Raw genomic sequence first — 22,200 nt, 5'->3', positions numbered from 1 at the left:
CTTGTGGAGACACTTCTCAAATAATGAGCCATGAACCGAAATGTTATCTATGCAATTCTTCAACTGTGATGAATCAAATTGCTTTCATTGAGGATTAGTGTCCTACACATGGAAACATTCATCATGTCATGTCGTTCTCATGACAATATCAAAGATGTTTAAGCACATTCGCTTGTTGCCAAATGAGACATCCATCTCCTCAATACGACAGTTAATACAAGCATTGGCAGTGGGCTAGAATGGTCTCCCTAGAATGATGAGGATCTGGTGAACGACATCAATGCCTTCCATATCTAGAACAATAAAATCAACAGGGAAATCAAAGTCCTCGACCTTGACTAATATATCTTCCAATATTCCTCGAGGAATCTTGGTAGACCTGTCGGCCAACTGTAGGATGGTTGAGATGGGTTTTAACCCCCAATCCCAAAGGTGTTATACAAGAAACTCAGTAATATGTTTATATTGGCCTCGAGAACAAGCAGAACATGCTCGATGGTCATGTTTTCTATGACACAAGAAATGATTGGTGCTCCAGGATCCTTAAGTTTAGGTGGAGCTTGGTGCCGAAGCACTAAGCTCACCTGCTCAGTCAGGAAGATCTTATTGGGTAAAGGTCTTGATTTTCATTTCTGGTTGCAAAGTTCTTTAAGGAACTTTGCATATACAAGCAATTATTGGATGACATCTAACAGGAGGATGTTTATGTGAACATGCTTGAATATCTCAAGCATTTCTTGCATTCTTGCCTCCTATTTGCCAAAATCATTCGGATTTTCTAAGGCCTAATGAAATAGGGCTCTAGGAATATACGAAGGAGAAGGCACAGACCGTAGGCCCTGACCACTTTCCTTGGGCCTCGTAGGAGAGATTGACTAGTCAGTAAGTCTTTCTTTGGGTTCTTTAGTCTTCTCCTGAATGGGGTGGAGTTTCTTCCCACTCTGAAGGATCATAAAAGAGTTAGCCTACTCTTGATGAGACCCTGTGATGTGTAGGTCATGGTGCATGGGTTTCTTACCCCTCAGGTTGATAACAGGTTGACTTAGAAGGCTCTATTCGTTGCACCTACTTAAGGCCTTAGTCAATTATCTCATTTATGTCTCTAGCTTCACTATTGACTGCGTATGAGAATTAAAATTAACCGTTATGTCAGAAAAGGCATCGAGGAGCTTTTGTTGAAAGGACTGGCTCGCTCTGGATTCTTGGGGAGAAGGCTGACTAAGCTGAGGAGGAACCTATGAAAATATGGGCCTTGGGTAACCTTGTTGGAAGTTAGCCGGTCTAGCCTGTGGCTGAGAAGGCATGCGAGGTGGGCCTTATGGATTTTTTCATGCAAAGTTGGGGTGATTTCACCATCCTAGGTTATAGGTAGGTACATATGGATCATGCACCGGACTGGTGACACTTTGGGTAGCATTCACCTGCTCTTGAACAAACTCAAGATAGAGTGGTGTTGTCAGACAATCAAATACATAGTGTGCAGGGCTAGTGCATATCATACACTTTACTCACCTGATTTATTGAAGTTGGGTTGGCTAGCAGTTGATCCACTTTTCTAGTCAACTGGTCCACTTTGATTTGCAATTCTTGGTTGGATCTAACTTCAAAAATACCTTTCATTTTAGGGACACTAAGAGTATATATGGTCCTATCAAATCTCAAAGACAGGGCATGGTGCATAGAGTTTTCACTTAATGTTTTGAATAGGGCCCATGCCTCATCCTCGCTCTTGAACGTGAATATGCCCCCATGCGATGAATTGACCATTTGCATGTCCTTCTCAGTCAGACCATCATAGAAAAATTGCATTAGTTGCCAATGGAGCACCTAGTGGTGGAGACACTTTCGGAGAAGATCTTTCATTCTCTCCCAAGTTTCATGAAACTGTTCTCCCTCAATTTGTGAAAAACTGGTTATGGTCTTACGAAATTGATTCGTCTTACCAATTGAGAAATACTTCTTCAAAAATTCTTTCTGCATCTGGTCCCAAGTGGTAATCTGAACTAAAGGAGAATGAGAACAAGGTTAACCTCAACGCATCATCTCCCAAATTATTGATCTGCACCATAGAGAAAATCTCGAGAAACTCGTTGAGATGACGATAGGGGTCCTCATTGCTAAGGCCATAGAAGGAAGGTAACATCTGTATGACACTGACCTTAATTTCTAATTGGTTCACTCTTAAATTAGGTCTCGTGATGCAGGAGGTGAGAGAGTATATTCATTGGGAATGAAATGCTCCCTTAGAAGACGGATGAGTTGTTAGTCCTCAACTATTGGGCCAGATTTGTGGATTGTCTTAATAATGGACTTGGGGTCCTCTACAGGTAAAACAAGCTCTGGGTCAAGTGAGTGTCGACCTTGCATACACCTTGGGTAGAGACCTGTGTAGCAACTGTCCTAAGGATTAGTTTTCTACCTAACCTAGTGCGCAATCATGATAAAACCACACCACGAAAGTAGGCAAAAAGAAAATAATTGAAAGCAAGAAATAAACAACCACCACTCAATGCAGATATAGAGCTCAAAAGCAAACTATATGCAAAGTCACCTAAGAGGGTATCACAATAGGTGGGTCGTACAATAAAAATAAACAGACTCTATAGTTTGCACTTAGCGTGGTTCTAACAATCCTAATTAATTAACAAAAGCAAACTAACAGTCCTAAATATCAAAAGAAAATTAAACTAGCAATCCTAAATAAAATATGAAAGCAAACTAGCAATTCTAGATAAATGCAAAAAAGGCAGTAAAGTGGGTACTCAGTTTTTAAATCGCCGTGTCTGGCAACGACGCCAAAAAATTGCTGCAACTTTTTATGAAAGTATTTTAAAAGATATTTTTCAGTAAAATTTGTTTGTGTAAACCATGCATCAAATTTTAAATTTCAGTTTATACTAGTGGTGAAATCCAGGTCGAACACAGAAAACATGTTTAAAAAGCTTTTGTACCCCACACAAGAACAAGTTTTATTGCCTTGAATAAAAAAGTAAATAAACTAAAATGTGCTACACTCTGCGATGGGCTAAAAAATAAAAGGCTTTATTACAACCCAACTTAAATTAAATGGCCGTGTGGCCCTAAAAGAAAATAAAAATCAAAGAAAAGTAAAATTGACAAGGTCTTCTTTGCTTGCAATCTAGCCTCTCTTATTCGCTTGGTTGCTATTGTTGAACCTTCAGGCTTAAGGGTCCCTTTCTGAAGGAGCACGTCCCTAAGGGGCTCTTCACACAAGAAAGCCTTCCCTGCAAAACACAAAAACAAAATACAAAATAAAAGAAGGGCACTATTTTCTAAAACTAATGTTAGTTATAAAAACAAGAAACAAGAATCAAAACTAACCTACTTTGATCCAACAACTAATTAAAGTGTAACAAACTTATATCCTAACTAACTATAGAACAACTCAAAACAAAATCTAAACAACTAAATATCAAGAAAAATGTTAACTTAAAACTAACTACACAGTATTAATTTAGCAAACTAACTACTTGTAACAATATAACAAATTCTAAATAACTAAATATCAACTAATCAAATCAACTTCTAACTAATTAACTGTATGACATTAATTTAATCACTATAAAAAAACAACTAACCAATCTAGATGTCGAGTTATGAAACTAAAGATGCTTTAACTGTGAAAACATTAAAACAATGTAGTATGACTAGCAAAAAAAATGAATTTTCAACTATGCTAACTCTCCAACGCATAAAATATTAGCTTTGCAGGCCAAAAAAAAATGTTCAGCATAATCTAGTATTCACATGAACAATGACAAATCACATTGATTAGCGTGAATGGTTGAATACAAATATCAACGTGATCTAGTGTTCATGTGCATGCACAATACAAGGGAATATGCTAAATAAAAATATTATGACGCACACAGATCTGCAACTTGCACCAACCTGCTTGCTTCACAAAGACTGCTAAACTCGCAGATCGGTTTGTACGCAGATCTGCAGATCAATGCTTATCTGATCGGGTCACTCTTGCGTGAAATGCGAGAGCGCTCAACTGAGTTCTATTGATGTGCTCAGATCCAAACAATCATGTGTTACTATGTTGTTCACACAGGATTGTTTGCAGGCCAAAAAGAATCATCTATATTGTGTTTTCTATGAAAAATTAATATATAAAAAAAAAACAAATCTACGATGAAGTATGCTTCTAATCTACTGTGCAGAAATGAAAAATCAAAAATTGATTATTCTAAATGAAACAATATGCTGAAAGTGAATCTAAACTATGTATAGACCAAATAAAGAGATGAGGGAGAAGAAATGTACCTCGCGGTCGCTTCCGATGGAGGGTTGAGAAGAAGAAGCGATCACTCCTATGGTTGAACACACACTCTGATGATGGGGTAAGAAGCACTGGCAAAATCAAAGATAAGAAGAACGATGAAATCAAGATCAAAGAAGGGAGGAAGCGGGGAAGAACCAATGATCGAACGAAATGAGAAAGAGAAAAAATGAAGAGGAGAGGGAGAGAAGAGGCTGACATTTTTCCCAAAGGGAGGACGTCAGCCCCTCTCTGTTTAGGACTATTTATAAAACAAAATTAGGTTAAACTAATTGTTTTCTAAATACTCTATCTAATTTTATGAAATTCACAAAACTACCTTTTCTAAAAAATTTATTTTCAAAAGAAGGCTATTAAAAATTAAAAAACACTCAGGTAAACTTGTTTTGTGCGATTTTTCTTCTTTTTGAAATTAAAACCAACACCCTGAAAAATGTTGATAAGAATGAATTTTTAATCCATTTTTATGATGTATCATGCATAAAAATGTGAATCTATAATGCATAAATTATGCATGATCAATGACTATCTATTTTTTAAACCATGGTGCTTCGAAAGATGGTTAAAATTGATAATTTTATTGATAAGATTGGTGTATTTTTATTACAAGCTCTCTTACCTTTTGTGTTTTCTCTTCTTATGCCTCTTATCTAAGTGTCATTATATGCAAACAAGATATGTGTATTCACACATTTGTGTGTGATTTTAGCCCATTGTTGGCATTATACTGTTGATCTAGTTGCTGCTACACTTAATTTTTTAGTGTCATTATATGTAGACAAGAGATTTTATTCACACCTTCGCGTGTGATTTTAGTCCTTATACTCTTGATTTAGTTGCTGATACACTTGATTTTTTAGTGTCATTATATGTATACAAGAGATGTTTATTCATACCTTCATGTGTGATTTTTGCCCTTTGTTTTCATTATGCTCTTGTTCTAGTCATCGATACACTTGTTTTTAAGTATTATCATATGTAGACAAGAGATGTTTATACGCACTTTCGTGTGTGACTTTGGTCATTTAGTGACATGATGATTATGCTCTTGTTCTAGTCACTGATACACTTGATATTTGAAGTTTGAAGGCCTAGGAGGTGATTGCTTGTGGTGGTCAAACTAGTGTTTTAATTTACAAAATTCATTCATTATAATGTATGAGATTTTTTAATCTCTTCATAATTTTTTCTAAACTAATTTGCTCTTTTATGAGAAATGGTTGTTGAAATATTTTCATGCATTATGCTTTAGTTGCATGAGTTATTTCATGATTTATTGTCTTGCATTATTTGTATAAGTTTATGCTTTTTCAAGTATATATTAATTAAATAATATATTTTTTACTTGTTTGTATTCCCTTCGTTGGTGCTTTGTGTTGTCCCATAGTGGACTTGTGCTTTTGTACTTTTGTGCCTTTGTATTGTCCACTCTTGGACTTGTATGAGCTTTTGCACTTTGTTTTTGTAGTTCTGCATACTCCATTACGTGCTTTTCTAAGCATTTTATTAGTATGCTCATAGTGACTATTGTGTGCATCTAATTGCTCTTGAGATTAATCTCACTTTGTATTTCATTTTGGTAAAGTCGGTGCTTGTACACTCCTATTGTATTTGTGTGGATGCTCATTGAGATCCTTTTTTTTTGCTTGTTTTCTAAACATGTGTTATCTTTTAAAATTAGTCCATAAGTATTTTTTTAGTTGTATTGCTAATATTGTTTCTAAAATGAAATTGATCTATGCGTATTTGATTTTTCTTAAATCTTTGATTGAATAATTGAAATCATTTCTTATCTTTCGCTATGTAAAAATGATTTGCTATTTAAATATCTTTGTGATTTACTTCTTCATGATATTGATAATATTGAAAAATCATGTATGTTATACAATAATATGTCTTTTGTAAGAGATATATGTGCACATGATTTTCATGAATGATTAAAGTGATAAATGACTATCACGTTTGAAATTAATGATCTTTTAAAAATTAATTCACCCTCTAATTGTTTTTAAAAAATTGTTAAATTGACTTATTTTCTATATATTATATCTTTGTGTGTTTGGCCATCCTTTCTCCATTATATATATATATATATATAGCTATCTCTTGTTAGATTGTTTTTGTTTTGCTTTTTTTATAGGTTTTTCAAATATTTATGGTATTGATGATTCTAAAGACATTTTGAGCATATCCAAAATTGATGATTTTAAAGATCCTCTGTGTAATGGAGCATATGATTGAACACTCTCTAAAGAAGCACCAAGTGGAAGAAATTGTTGAAATCTATGAAACCATTTTATATAATGAGTTTCTCATTTTATAATTTCAAACTTACAATGAAACACTATAAGTTTGAGGGAGAGAGGGTGTTAAGATGGATGCATTCTTTTGTATATATATATATATATATATATATAGTCAACATTGGTTGACTTCTAGCCATTGAAAAAGGTGTTTAACCCTCTCCGGTCTAGAAGGAGCTCTCTTTTCTCCTTTTACTCTTTTCTCTCCGTTATAGATAAGTATATGTGAGGTTTGAGAAAGTGTATAAGTAGGTTTTAGTGTATTGAGTGATTGTAGTAAGGCTTTTTCACTACAAGAAAATTGCTAACTAGCGACGGATAGTAGCGACGACATTTTTTCGTCGCCAATTAGCGACGGCTTAGCGACCGTCACTAATCCGTCGCTACGTTTCGTGATATTCGCAGATGTAGCGATGGAAAATGTTCCGTCGCTAAGCCATCGCTAAGTAGCGATGACTTAGCGACAGACTAGTTTTGTCGCAACAACATGCTGCGGTTAGCGACGGATGGGGCGACTGTATTTTTCCGTCGCTACTTAGCGACGCCGTGAGCGACAAACATATTCCGTCGCTAAGGAGTTGTATATATTTGCGTCGGCTTAGCGACGGAATAAGTCCGTCGCCAATCCATCGCTAATTTTCGCGTAAATCTGATCAGAACCCTTTTCCCTCTTTTCCTGTTTCCTCTCTCCCGCCCTCCCTACGCAGCCCGTCGCCTTCCGCCGCCGCCCCGTCGCCTGCCGCCCCACGTTCTGCCCGAGCCGTCGCCTCGCCGGAGACAGGTTCGCCCGCCCTACGCGTTTCAAGAAGGGGGGTCGACCCCCTGCCTTTCCAGCATGGGGGGTCGACCCCCTGCCGGAAAGGCATGGGGGGTCGACCCCCTGCCAGAAAGGCAGGGGGTTTAACCCCCTGCCGTGCTTTCCGGCATGGGGGGTTGACCCCTTGCCGTGCCTTTACGGCAAGGGGTTTAACCCCCTTCCCTGCCGGAAACGCAGGGGGTTTAACCCCCTGCATTTCCGGCAAGGAGAGTCGACCCCCTGCCGTGCTTTCCGGCATGGGGGGTCGACCCCCTGCCGGAAAGGCAGGGGGTTTAACCCCCTGCCGTGCTTTCCGGCATGGGGGGTTGACCCCCTGTCGTAAGCGCAGGGGTTAAACCCTTTGCCATAAAGGCACGGGGGGTTGACCCCCTGCCGTGCTTTCCGGCAGGGGGTTAAACCCCCTGCCTTTCCGGCAAGGGGTCGACCCCCCGTGCCTTTACGGCAGGGGGTTTAACCCCTTCCCTGCCGGAAACGCAGGTGGGTTAACCCCTGCGTTTCCAGCAGGTCGACCCCGGCAGGGGGGTTGACCCCCTGTCGGAAAGGCAGGGGGTTAAACCCTCTGCCGTGCCGGAAAGGCAGGGGGTCGACCCCCTACCGTGCCGTTGCCGTAAAAGGATGACGACACAACAGGGGGTTAAACCCTCTGCCTTTCCGGCAGGGGGTCGATCCCCCATGCCTTCACGGCAGAGGGTTTAACCCCCTGCCTTTACGGCACGGCAAGGGGTTTAACCCCCTGCGTTTCCGGCAGGGGGGGTCGACCCCCTGCCTGAAACGCAGGTGGTTTAACCCCTGCGTTTCCAGCAGGGGTTAAACCCCCTGCCATAAAGGCAGGGGGTTTAACCCTCTTCCGTGCCGGAAACGCAGGGGTTTAACCCTTGCGTTTTCGACATGGGGGGTCGACCCCCCTGCCTTTCCGGCAGGGGGTTAACACCCTGCCTGTTCCGGCAGGGGGTTAACCCCATGACAGAACAGGCAGGGGAGTCGACCCTCTACCGGAACAGCAGGGGAGTCGACCCCTTGCCGGAACAACTGCCTTTTTTTTGTGGCGAGTTTTTTTTAAAACTGCATTTTTTTGTGCAGATTTTTCAACGGAACCAACTCGTGCTCAGCCACCTGTGGTAAGTAAATGACAAAAACAATGCAAATCGGGTAAATACCCGTGGTGAGTAAGTGATGCAAGCGTATCACATGTTATTTAATTTATTAGATGTAACACTTTATTGTTCACACACTCACTTAGTTGTTGATATTTAGGGTTGCTTTGTTGGAGTTCGGAGATCATGCTGAGCATGATTTTAATGTAGGAATATGAAAGTGTTCTTATTTTTGGAGTACGGAGTCCATGCTAAGCATGGTAGTAGTTAGTGAGATATTGAAGTGTGTTTGCTGCAGGTACATGTTTGCCATTTGTTTGATATGAATGATTATGATGTATTGCAATGTTTGATGTAATTGTATCCATGCTTGCATGTAGTTACTTTCAATTTGATTTTGACTTCCATGTAAAATTTTATAATAAAAGCATGCTTCAAATGATTGTATCATGTCATTAATAGTTTGCACATGAAAATATTAAGTTATCAATACATGCATCAAAATTCTTGTTATTGTTTGACATAGTATATTGCATGATAAATTTGATATTTTCTTCATCGTAGCATTCTGATTGTTTTTTTTTTAATTCATTAGGATACTATTCGTAACATCATACGACAGAATGACTGCAAACCGTGAATGGATGTACCGTAGGATAGTGGACAATGAGTTATCGCATGAATATATGGATGGTGTTGACAGTTTTATTGAATTTGCAACGGCAAGTGTCAGTACAGTAGATCACACAGGTCGGATTAGGTGTCCCTGCAAGATTTGTAAGAATAATCGATTTGTAGAACCTCATGGCGTTAGACATCACCTATACAGAAAGGGTTTTGTGAGTGATTATCAGAACTGGACGTTTCATGGAGAAGAATTTAGAAACGATTTTGATGCACGGGTGAATGTGGTGCACGATAATCCATATACGAATTTGATATTTAATGCCGCAGGAACAGAACTGGGTTCTGCTATGAGTTCTAGTGATGTAAGAACTGCCATAGATGAAGAATCACCAAACGATGCAGCTAGTAGATTTTATGATTTACTTAGAGATGCTGATGAGCCACTTTGGAATGGTTGTGAGAGTCACACTATCTTGTCTGCAGTTCTTCAACTAATGAATTTGAAGTCCGAGTATAATTTGAGTCAATCATGTTTTGACCGTTTGTGCATGATTGTGAAGAGTATGTTGCCTAAAGATGAGAAATTGCCACAAAATTTCTATCGTGCGAAAGTTATGGTCAACGCTCTAGGTATGGGTTACAAAAAGATTGATGTTTGTCCAAATCACTGCATGTTGTATTTCAAGGAGCAGGAAAACGACATATCATGCCCGTCATGTGGGCATCCTCGGTTCAAGCCAAAGACAAGAGGCAATGGTAGCACGAGATCAAAGGAAGTTTCATACAAGTCGCTCCGCTACTTTCCTATCACTCCTAGATTGCAGCGATTGTATATGTCTTCAAGGACAGCTAAACACATGAGATGACATGCAAATAAAGTTCGACACGATGAAAACAAGATCACGCATCCTATTGACGCTGAAGCTTGGAAGCACTTTGATCGTACTCATCAGAACTTCACAATGGAAGTGCGAAATGTTAGACTCGGTCTATGTACAGATGAATTTAATCCATTTGGGGGTAGATCAACTCCATACTCATGCTGACCAGTATTTGTAACTCCATACAACCTTCCACTAAGCTTGTGTATGAAACGTCCAAATCTTTTCTTGTCTCTGTTGATCCATGGTCTGACCTCACCTGGCCAAAATCTTGATGTATATCTAAGGCCATTGATTGATGAATTAAAAGTATTGTGGGATGACGGTGTTACCACGTATGATGCCCACAAAAAACAAAATTTCAACATGAAGGCCGTTGTTCTATGGACAATCAGTGACTTCCCTGCATATGGTATGTTATCTGGTTGGAGCACACATGGGAGGTTGGCTTGTCCGTACTGCATGGAGGATTCCAAAGCTTTTAGATTGAGGCATGGAAGGAAGCCTTGCTGGTTTGAGTGCCATCGTCGATTTCTACCCAGCGATCATCCGTTCCGACGTCAAAAGAATGCATTTAAAGCAGGCACAACTGAAACAGAAGGTCCATCCTCATGATTGTCCGGCATAGAGATTCTAAGAAGATTGCGATACTTTCTAGATGTATTAACAGATGCCCGCAGTCCTACACCCTTCCGTGGATTTGGGAAGGATCACAATTGGATGAAAAAATCTATTTTTTGGGAACTACCGTATTGGCCGACCCTATTGATACGACATAATTTGGATGTGATGCATGTAGAGAAAAATGTGTTTGATAATGTGTTCAATACAATAATGAATATTAAAGGAAAAACGAAGGATAATCCGAAGGCCCGTATGGATTTAAAATTAATATGTAAAAGACCAGAATTGGAACTCAAAGAGTATAATGGCAAAGTACTGAAACCAAAGGCGAAGTACGTGCTCGGACCTGATCAAATAAAACATGTATGTCAATGGTTGAGACAACTGAGATTTCCAGATGGATATGTCTCTAACATTGCTCGGGCTGTGAAGATTGACGATGGACAGTTATATGGGTTGAAGAGCCATGATTGTCATATCTTTATGCAACGATTGATACCCCTAGCATTCTATGATATGTTAGACAAACCTATATGGGGGGTATTGTCTGAGTTGAGCGGATTTTTCAGAACATTGTGCGCATCGGAGGTCGTTGTATCAGATGTAAAGAATCTCGAGGACTCTGTCATCACCACTGTTTGTCTGTTAGAAAAGATATTTCCGCCATCATTTTTCGATGTTATGGAACATTTGATCATACATCTGCCATATGAACTAAGGGTTGGTGGCCCTGTGCAATATCGATGGATGTACCCATTTGAAAGGTATATGTTTTTTTATATTTGTCTCTTTAATGACAAATATTTAAAATTTAAAATGTATATTCTTGTCAGATGCATGTTCGACCTAAAAAAAAGGTTCATAATAAAGCAAGAGTAGAAGGCTCTATTTGTGAGGCGTACACTTTAGAAGAGATTTCAAATTTCTCATTTATGTACTTCGAACCTCATATTCCAACACGTTACACATGCCCGCCCCGTAACGATGATGGAGAACAAGTAACTGTAGCTGACAAGCTGTCGATATTTCAACCACTTGGGCATGCATTTGGTAGTTGCCGATCAAGGCTATTGACAGATCGAGAGCAAGATGCAGCACACATCTATATTCTTTTTAATTGCTCAGCGATCGACCCATACATCGAGTAAGTATATATATATGCAACTCAATTATAAATCATTTTATGTTCTATATGTGGATACATGGCTCGGTAATATAAGTATTTGTAGTTTGCAGACGATTTGATCTGGAGTTGCAAAGCGAAGTTTCACATCTCACTGATGCAGAAGTACAAAAAGAACGTGAAACTAAGTTTGTGGAGTGGTTGAAACAGTTGGTAAAGAAGCTAACATAAATTTTGTACTTATAAACAACACTAAGTTACTTAATTGATCGTGATCACAATAATTGTTTATGTCTGTGCGTAGGTTCGCCATAGTGATGTTAAAGATCAAGAAATATGTGATTTAGAAAATGGTCCGACCAAAGTTGTGCAATGCTAGAACGAGTATATCGTAAATGGTTATCGATTCCATACAAAAGACTACGGTATAAACAAATCAACGATAAATAGTGGCGTGTGTGTCAAGGGTAGCAGCTACGGTGAAAATGAACATGATTACTACGGTGTTATAGAGGAAATAATGGAGTTGACTTACTTAGGCATGAATAACAGGGTTACGATATTCAAGTATCATTGGTTTGATCCAACTGCAACAAGACTCGACAAAGCTTCAGGCATTGTGGAGGTGAATCATAAATCCAGGTTTGGAACATATGAACCATTCATATTAGCCTCGCAAGCTCAACAAGTTTATTATACTTCATATCCGAGTATAAAAAAGTCAGATAGAAATGAATGGTGGGCAGTTTGCAAGGTGAAATCCAAACTATACCCCGAGTATGATCAGTTACAGGAAGATGAGTTAGCTGAAGACAATAATTACTATCAATCATATGATGTCTATGACTTCGCTTATGGTCACGATGTTGCGCATTATATGCATGTCATATCTCCATTGGCCGATGAAACATTCATAGAGGAATGTGATCCAAATGATGTACCAAGTGGATGAGCAAACAATGAAGAAGAAGAAGAAGAAGAAGAAAAAAGTCAAACTAGTGACGAGGAAGAATTCTCAAGCCAGTGAGCAAAATCTTATACTACAAACCTCTATTTAAATGCATTGTAATACTTGATGTGAGTTGTATTGCAATACTTGGTGTGAATGATTTCAATTATCTGAATGTATTATAATTTATGCAACGAATGATTTGAATTAGTGCAATACTTGATGTGAATGATTTGAATTATTTGAATGCATTGCAATGCTTGATGTGAATGACTTGAATGCATTGTAATACTTGATGTGAATTATTTGAATGTATTGTATGACATATGTTATTTGTTAGAATATGGTTCGTGGAGGTTATAGTGGTCGCTCATCCAGTAGTAGCCAGGCTCAACCTTCATCTTCACGGGCTCCTGTGATAGGTATATCATATAACTAATTGGATGCTTGATTAGTTCAAATGCGCATTCTGAGAATTTCTAATGTATTTTTTTACAGATGATGTTGCGCCTGTACACGACCCACCTACACCAGTTGATCACACAAGTCAACATCTAACACAGGAAACAGGGTCTTCTCAGGCTGGCACAAGAAGACTCATTTGAATAGTGTATATCGATAATCGACCGTAAGTATTTTGTTTTCAATTATTGCATATCTTTTAAATATTTTATATTGATATTTACTGTGTAACAATTCATGTGCAGCACGAGGTTTGAGCCACAAGAAGTAGTACGGGAGATTAGGAATTCACTTCTTCAACATCTACTAGGACCAGTTGCTCAATGAAAAGAGTACCCAAAGGAGGTGTTAGACAGATTGTGGTCCTCATTTATGGTATACAGTTGTTCCTCATAGTTAATGTGTTTCATAGTTAATTTATTTAAGCAATGTCTACAGAATGACTGAAAATATTTGTAGGCTTCGAATCGCTTCGCAACTACGATGGAAGAAAATAATGCAAGGAAGGTGTGGCAGAAGGTGGCTGTCAATCGATTTGCAGACATGCTGCACACTATGAAGACTGCAGCAAAAAAAGCATCTGGCGTAGTAGATGATCCATTACTGTGGAAGGGCCATGGTCCTATTACTATCAGGAGAGATTACTGGGATGAAATGTGCGATAAGTGGGCGGGAGATGCATTTAGAAATCGCTCTGCGAAGGCTGCACAAAATCGATCAAAGATGCCCGAAGCCCATCTACACACAGGTGGATCTAAGACATTTGGGAGCCACTTAAAGAAAATGGTAACTCATCAATATATAATATTAATTTTATAAGTATTGTTGCAAACTTGTGTACTAAATCTTTTGTCATTTAACTTCGTAGGAAGCAGAAAAAGGAGGCAGTGTACCATATAAAGATGTGTTTGTAGAAACACATAAACGGAAGACCACGAGAGTCTTCGTATCAGAGAAGGCGAGAACGACAACGGTATGTATTAATTCTATTAATAATCATTGCAATATATATGCAAGTTATCATAATGTTATCATTAATTATTAATGAATACTTTAAACATTATTTTGTAGGAGGCATATGAGCAACAGATGGTAGAGCGATATGGCGATGATGCTACTCAGCATCCATCATTTGATCCTACAGCATGGGTGACTGCAGCAGGTGAACCCAAAAAAGGTCGCGTGTTCGGGTTTGGGAGTAATATGAACACTTCACCAGTTGTTGGTTCTTCCAGTTACGGCTCACCGACTTCTTGCACCGACATAAGCTCCAAGCAGCCGACTATTCTTTCCGGTGATGATGTACGCGAAATCATTAATGAATCACTGAATAACTACTTCCAATACACCGTCGCCCCCTTTCTCCGAAATGAGATCAAGGCCGCTGTTCAGGATAGGGGATCTTCGATTCCAGGTCCCTCTCAGGTATAATCACATATTCAGTTTTTTGTCTGCCTTAGAACACATATGAGCATAATCGAATCACATATATAACTTTTTGCCTGCCTAAGAACACATATGAGCATGTTATAATCACATATTCAGTTTTTTGACTGCCTTAGAGCACATATGAGCATGCTATAATAACATATAGAGTTTTTTTATTGCATTAGAGCACATATGAGCATGCTATAATCACATATAAAGTTTTTTTGCCTGCCTGAGAACACATATGAGCATGATAGAATCACATATAAAGTTTTTTTGACTGCATTAGAACACATATGAGCATGCTAGAATCACATATATAGTTTTTGACTGCCTAAGAACACATATGAGCATATTATAATCACATATTCAGTTTTTTTGATTGCCTTAGCACACATATGAGCATGCTATAATAACATATAGAGTTTTTTTACTGCCTTAGAGCACATATGAACATGCTATATATCATTTATGATAGAATCACATGTAAATTTTTTTGCTTTGCCTGCCTTAGAGCACATATGAGCATGCTATAATCACATATTCAATTTTTTGACTGCCTTAGCACACATACGAGCATGATCGAATCACATATATAGTTTTTTGCCTGCCTTAAAGCACATATGAGCATGGTAGAATCACATATAGAGTTTTTCTAGATGCCTTAGAGCACATATGAACATGCTATAATCACATATTCAATTTTTGGACTGCCTTAGCACACATACGAGCATGATCGAATCACATATATAGTTTTTTGTCTGCCTTAAAGCACATCTGAGCATGGTAGAATCACATATAGAGTTTTTTCTAGATGTCTTAGAACACATATGAACATGCTATAATCACATATTCAATTTTTTGACTGCCTTAGCACACATATGAGCATGATAGAATCATATATATATATATATATATATATATATATATATATATATATATATATATATATATATATATATATATAACTTTTTGTCTGCCTTAGAGCACATATGAGCATGATAGAATCACATATAAAGTTTTTTTGACTGCATTAGAACACATATGAGCATGCTATAATCACATATTCAGTTTTTTGATTGCCTAAGAACACATATGAGCATGTTATAATCACATATTCAGTTTTTTGACTGCCTTAGAGCACATATGAGCATGCTATAATAACATATAGAGTTTTTTTATTGCATTAGAGCACATATGAGCATGCTATAATCACATATAAAGTTTTTTTGTCTGCCTAAGAACACATATGAGCATGATAGAATCACATATAAAGTTTTTTTGACTGCATTAGAACACATATGAGCATGCTATAATCACATATTTAGTTTTTTGACTGCCTAAGAACACATATGAGCATATTATAATCACATATTCAGTTTTTTGACTGCCTTAGCACACATATGAGCATGCTATAATAACATATAGAGTTTTTTACTGCCTTAGAACACATATGAACATGCTATATATCATTTATGATAGAATCACATATAAAATTTTTTGCTTTACCTGCCTTAGAGCACATATGAGCATGCTATATTCACATATTCAATTTTTTTACTGCCTTAGCACACATACGAGCATGATCGAATCACATATATAGTTTTTTGCCTGCCTTAAAGCACATCTGAGCATGGTAGAATCACATATAGAGTTTTTCTAGATGCCTTAGAACACATATGAACTTGCTATAATCACATATTCAATTTTTTGACTGCCTTAGCGCACATATGAGCATGATAGAATCATATATATATATATATATAAAACTTTTTGTCTGCCTTAGAGCACATATGAGTATGATAGAATCACATATAGAGTTTTTTTATTGCCTTAGATCACACATGAGCACATGATAGAATCACATATAGTGTGTAATTTATTTCATTATATTTTGTTTATCAATACTGACTGTTCTTTTCTTGTGTAGGCTGCTAGCGATAATCAGCGTAGTGGAGCTGAAGGGACAGATAAAGACAATGAACAAGAAGACGCACAAAATCTTGGCGATGATTAGAGGACTGTGTTGAAGAAGTTCTATTTTTTTTATGTTTCCTAATTGTAATTGTTGAATTGAAAATAATTAAACTTCTTAATTTTAAGGTGGAACGATTAATTGTTGTAGATTGTTGTTATATGAAATTTTTTGTGTGGTTTGTTTTTTATTTACAGGAAATATAAATTGTACAGGAAATAGAAATTGCTCGGTATTTAATTTTCAAATAAATTTTTTTAAATTTTTTTTCGTGTTTGCGACGGAACCATCCGTCGCTATTTATATTAATCTAGCGACGGCATAGCGACGAAAGTAAATCCGTCGCCAAGCCGTGGTCGCCGTTTAGTACCGGCGGATTGGCGATGGAATATAGCGCTCATTATTCCGTCGCAATTAGCGACGGATCTGGCGACGGAATAATTCCGTCGCCAGTTAGCGTCGAAATATTCGCGATGTAAGCATATTGTCGCCTCGTTGTCGCTAATCCGTCGCTAACCATGTTAGCGACGGATTAGCGACGGAATGTGGTCGTCGCTAATCTACTGCTTTGTTGTAGTGTTTGTAATTTTGCATTTCTTTTGTATTATTTGAATCTCATTTTTAATGAAAATTGTTTATTTTTTTAAGTCTTGTGTTCCATTGTTATTTCTATGATAAATATGTCTTCAAATACATTGTATTTGTTGGTTCTTGATCCATTTCAGAGTGCATTGGGATTCACATCATTTTCATGACAGGGCCCACGTGCCCTACTAAGTTCATTTGACTCTCTTTAAGTCACACTGGATTGATGAGGAACTTTTGGATCAACCCAATTCGTACCAAGTGCTGACCTGATCTGAGTTGCATTTCAGTATCCCAGTCAGGACAGCAATAGTTTCAGTTCAAAGTATGTTTGTAACCATATAGGAAAAGTGTTTTTTCGCTTCACCCCACCAATTATGTTCTTGCAAGTTTTATTTCTAAGGGGTTGGGCTCCATCTGGTGCATCAGGAAGGTGCACGTCCTGGCAGCATTGGTCTGTGGTGGCTGGTATTATGAAACATTGTTCATTGTCATTGGGAGTGGTCCAATAGTCTTTTGGTTCTGCAAGCTTGCTTAGGATGGTTTCAAGGCTACCTTTCTTTTTCTTTTTCCTCTTTTGCCCCATTCATCACATAACTAGCTTGTAAGGATAGCGCATTTCTTGTACGTTACAGGTGGATTCTTGGAGGAGAGAATTACAGAGGGCAGAAGATGATGGAGACGAAGAAGGATTTGAGGATATGTAGATTACAGACGGCCAAACTTGTAAAGCTCCTCTACTACTTAGTAGTGTTGATAAATGCTAGTGAAATACTTATTTTCTGAGTATCATGGACTTATCGAATCTGAAATCTTTGAATAGAGCTTGGTACATTTGATCCAAGTTCATCGGTTGTCTCCAAACTTTTTGTTTCTTTATACAAGTTTCAGTAACAATGATCAACCACTAGCACAAACTGAAAGCACCAAGCTCCGGTTGAGTTTTAATTAAAACAAGCAGGGCGATGATAGCTGGAGTCATCTGTGGACTTCATCCTTTCTGCTTTCTGAGATACCAGCAAGATGTGGTGTGAGTGATTTGCATTTGCTGCCGCTCGCCATTTCTCTGCTTTCTTATCAACTGCTGCCATCCTCTTCATTAACTTGTCTTCCATGTTTGATCTCATCCTCTCTATTTTCAGCTGAGGGAAGAAATATTCTTTTAGCTTTTCTTGGACTTGGGAAGCAAAACCTTAATACGATAATATGTTTCACTTCAACGGTTCTAAGATATTTTAGCAACTACAAAACCAACATGAAGCTCATATGATAACGATTGATGATGAGACATTAAGAACAATTCTAGGAATGATGGGGAATTTTCTAATTACCTCCATTTTTTTCAACTCTGCCTCAGCCTTCGCATCCTGCAAGTTTATCCAAGCTTGGATCTTTGCCTCCTCTCTGTGACACCTGAAACTCAAAACACATCCTCTACTGGCTTTCAAATTGGAATTAGCCTCCTAAATACCGGAATCAATGATTGTTGTAAAATCACCTTGCAAATGCCAGAAGGGTTTTTCTATATGATATTCTTTTTTCAATGATACTTGGCAAAGTTTGTCATATTTATTGAACACTGTATTCCTCAACCTCAGTATCACACACAAGTTATAAAACGAATTTTGACATAAATTTTATTTTGTTTTCCTAAGTATCTTGAACCGATTCAGCACCTGGATTACATAAATTTAAAAAATATGAAAAAAACAGCTCAAAAAAATAGAGTAGGTTTTAGTGTTGTATTAGTCATGGAGATTTTTCTGTATGATATTTTTTCTTTTACTTTTTTCAATAATACTTGGGAAAGTTTCTTTTTGCCATTTATGTAATATCCCTTAACCCCAGGTCTATCTCTCTCTCTCCATTTTCTAATGTCGGGCCGATTCAGGGCCTGGATTATTGAAAATATGAAAATTTGACCAAAAAAATAAAAGAATATGTTTTATTTTTTGGGAAAAATAAAGAAATAAAAGTGCTAATATAAAATATAAATAAAAAGGAAAAATCATGTTTGGAATATTAGAAAAAAATAAAAATAATGAAAATATCATCATAATATCGCAAATCTACCTGTGTGCGTGTGTGTGTGAAGCTCAAGCTGTCTTTTAAAAAGTGTTATGCACTTAAAAAAGCAAATATCAGATACGGTAAAGAGAATCCCACCAGTAGGGCCTCTTTCAACATAATGCAGGGCAACCTGAGGAACAAAAAGGTGGTTTAACTGAGAATCTTCGCACAGCAATGAGAGGGAACCTGGATAATTCTAATTTCAGGCTGGAACTCTAGATATGTTTAATTGTGAATCTAGAAATTTTGCCTTAAATTGGAAATCATGGGTGGTTTAGTCTTCTGGGAAATCTTCAAGGCACATTCTAATATGGTTTACTTATTTTTACCAAGACCTGCCCATCATAATTCAAGGGAAGATTCAGTAATTTGCCAAGTGGATAGGTGCATAGGCCAAGAGAAAGGGGAAAGGATCTTCATACCTGATGCACCATTGCCTGCTTTCCTTCTCATCTGGCACATAATTCCCTACTCCAGCAACTCCATGTTCCAAACTGTTCCACACCACTTCTTCCTTTTCCTCTCGGGGGTTCCACTTATCAAGTGAACTCCCATCAAACATTCCACTGCTGCTCAAGACAGTAGAAGATGTTGCTGGAGTATTATGTCTAGAAGGGGAAGAACTCTTCCTGCTCTTCAGACTCTGTGTCTCTCTGTTTCTTGCCGCTTGGCTAGCTTCTACCTGTTCCAAACCATTGCAGTTGCCTTGCAGAAAGAAATAAATTATGCATGAAAAGACCACGCTTAAAGGCTCTGAAGAAACAAAGGAGAAAAGTAAAGGAGAGCAATCAGAAAGCATAAGGAGAACTAAGCCTTCCTTTAAGCTTAAAAAACTTATACCTTTGAGAGAATTCCTTGGCAGGTCATCAGCTATAGATGTTCCCATGTGTTGGTCTGGATGAGGAATCACAGTGGATGATGATGGGAGCTGTTTACCATTTCTCTTGTTTGCTTTGATGTTCTGTGGTGAATGTGGAGAGTGAAGGGGATGTAAAGGGCTGGGTTTCAGTACCCATTTTTCTGCTTCCTCCCATTTTGAAGAAATGCTCTTCCTAGAATGATTGGTTAAAGTGGGGTAGTGCTTGGTGTGAGTGAGAGAAGGATCTGTGGCTCCTGAAATGGGGTTGTCATACAAAGACATTGGGATTTGGGGATGAAGCCTGGTTCAGAGAGAGAGAGCAGTGTGCATGCGTCCTGTTCTAAGAGAGGCAATTGGTCCCCTAAAGAAAAGCTCTCTCTCTCTCTCTCTCTCTTGAAGAATCTCAGAATTGGTACCACTTGTGATTGCGCCTGTCAAACAAACAAGATACAGCTAGCATCTTCATTTGTTAGATAGAGCGAGTGCATCCATGGGAGGAGGTGTTTTAATTGAAAAAAAAATATTTACCATGATTTCTGTACCCATGCTCCAAGGTGCTACTTCAAGTTGATTTGTTTTTTTGTTTTTTGTTTTTTTCTGAGGAAGAAACCATCAATTTTTTAGGATGGAGGTGAAGAATGTGCATTTAATAGTCTATTTGTCTTGCACACCAATCGCTTCACTTTTTAATGTCATTCATTCACCATGATGGAAATGGTGGACACAATTATTTTCGTATCACAATTTTTTTTACTTGGAGAAACTGCCCCAAGGGCAGAGACCTGTGCTGGCTCAGCTGTAGTTACGGCCACTGTTCTGTCAGCGTAAAACTCTGAGGACTTACCCCTCGACCCCTGGGAGTCACCAAGCTTCGGCTTACACAGGGGTGACACTCATGGAATTTGAACCTAGGCTGCTGGTCAAACGGCCTAGGCCCATCCCACCACGCCAAACCCCTTAGTGTGTAATTTCGCATCACAATCGTAGGGACCATGATGGGTAGATGGGTAAATGGGTAAATAAATTTGATGGGTACGTAAGGGTGTAAAAAGCAATGAATGGTGTAAACAGTTTGTCGTAGTGATTAGTGGCCCATTTGGCATTCATAAAATTACAATTAATACTTTTCACTGGGCTTTCGTAAAATTTCCATTGGCTTCCACAAAATTAGTCATACTTTTCAGTTTTCACTAGGCTCTCTGATCTCTTATCAAACTGATGTAATTTTCGGTGGTCCTGCCCTCAACCCGGAGTTTATCTCGCAGGTAGGTGAGCCCGCCAAGTGACCCAGTTCTCGGTGAGGGTTCCTTTGATGTTAAAAAAAAGCGGAGCCCCTGACCCAGTCCAACAGGGGGCTCCGCTTGTGTGGTAGGAGCACTTAGTGTAAGTCACCTTGGGTTAGAACGTTGCAAGTTCGAATCCTTGTGGTATAGTTGTATAACTGGTAGGAGTCTGCCTAACCCAGCTTTCTTTGTCAAAAAGAAAAACAACTGAAGACTTTTTTTTTTACATTTAATAAGGACAAACCACAATTCAGGGGGAGGGGGGGCGGCCGGAGTGATTGATGCCTTGTCATGTGACTCATTTTCAAATTAAGCAAATTACTTTAAACATGGTCGTGCTGTATATGTAAAAATGAAGGAAAAAATGTCATCGGGCTATAAACCCCAAGGGGCCTGGACGGTTAAACGGGCAGCCAGGGTTCAATTCTCTCAAGCGTTATTGTGTAAACTAAAAACTAAGGATGGCAGTACACCGGGGGGAGAGAACAGTGCCCTGCCCCACCTTTTCCAGTTTGGACCAGGGATAGAGGATATGAAACGGGGGAATGGACCAGGGATGGAGGTTAAAATCAAAACCCATACATGGATGGAGGCGGGGATGAGCTTTTTTTTGCCCCCCCCCCCCACACAGCACCTCACCCGCCCTGCCTTGCCCCATCCTTCATCTTTGTTAAAAAAATTATTATTATACCCTTATACATGTTATAAAATCTCTCTCTCTCTCACACATATATATATAGAGAGAGATCATATTCAAAAAATGAGTGTAACTGAGATGCGTATGGTGAGATGGATGTGTGAAAATACAATA

At 38.4% G+C, this 22,200-nt stretch overlaps 1 protein-coding gene and 1 long non-coding RNA gene across 2 annotated transcripts; one reads left to right on the top strand and one right to left on the bottom strand.

Annotated features, from left to right (window-relative positions):
• The first annotated feature begins 14,532 nt into the window (after nt 1-14,532).
• LOC149846433 (uncharacterized) lies at nt 14,533-16,782 on the top strand. Its single transcript, XR_016430523.1, has 2 exons — nt 14,533-14,614; nt 16,548-16,782. It is a non-coding gene; the product is annotated as an uncharacterized LOC149846433 (long non-coding RNA).
• A 1,192-nt stretch (nt 16,783-17,974) lies between these two features.
• Nucleotides 17,975-20,637, bottom strand: LOC149846432 (uncharacterized). Its single transcript, XM_089997989.1, has 4 exons — nt 20,088-20,637; nt 19,670-19,952; nt 18,509-18,590; nt 17,975-18,319 (listed from the first exon to the last, which is right to left on the bottom strand). The coding sequence occupies exons 1-4, from the start codon at nt 20,386-20,388 to the stop codon at nt 18,122-18,124; spliced, it is 864 nt and encodes a 287-aa protein (XP_089854115.1). The 5' UTR covers nt 20,389-20,637; the 3' UTR covers nt 17,975-18,121.
• Nucleotides 20,638-22,200: the final 1,563 nt, after the last annotated feature.

The sequence above is a fragment of the Nuphar pumila genome, chromosome 2 (assembly GCF_984573655.1).
Source record: "Nuphar pumila chromosome 2, dmNupPumi1.hap1.1, whole genome shotgun sequence".
In the NCBI taxonomy this organism is placed as follows: Eukaryota; Viridiplantae; Streptophyta; class Magnoliopsida; order Nymphaeales; family Nymphaeaceae; genus Nuphar; species Nuphar pumila.
Note: the sequence above shows the minus strand (reverse complement) of the source record. Positions and strands in the feature narration are given on the sequence as shown.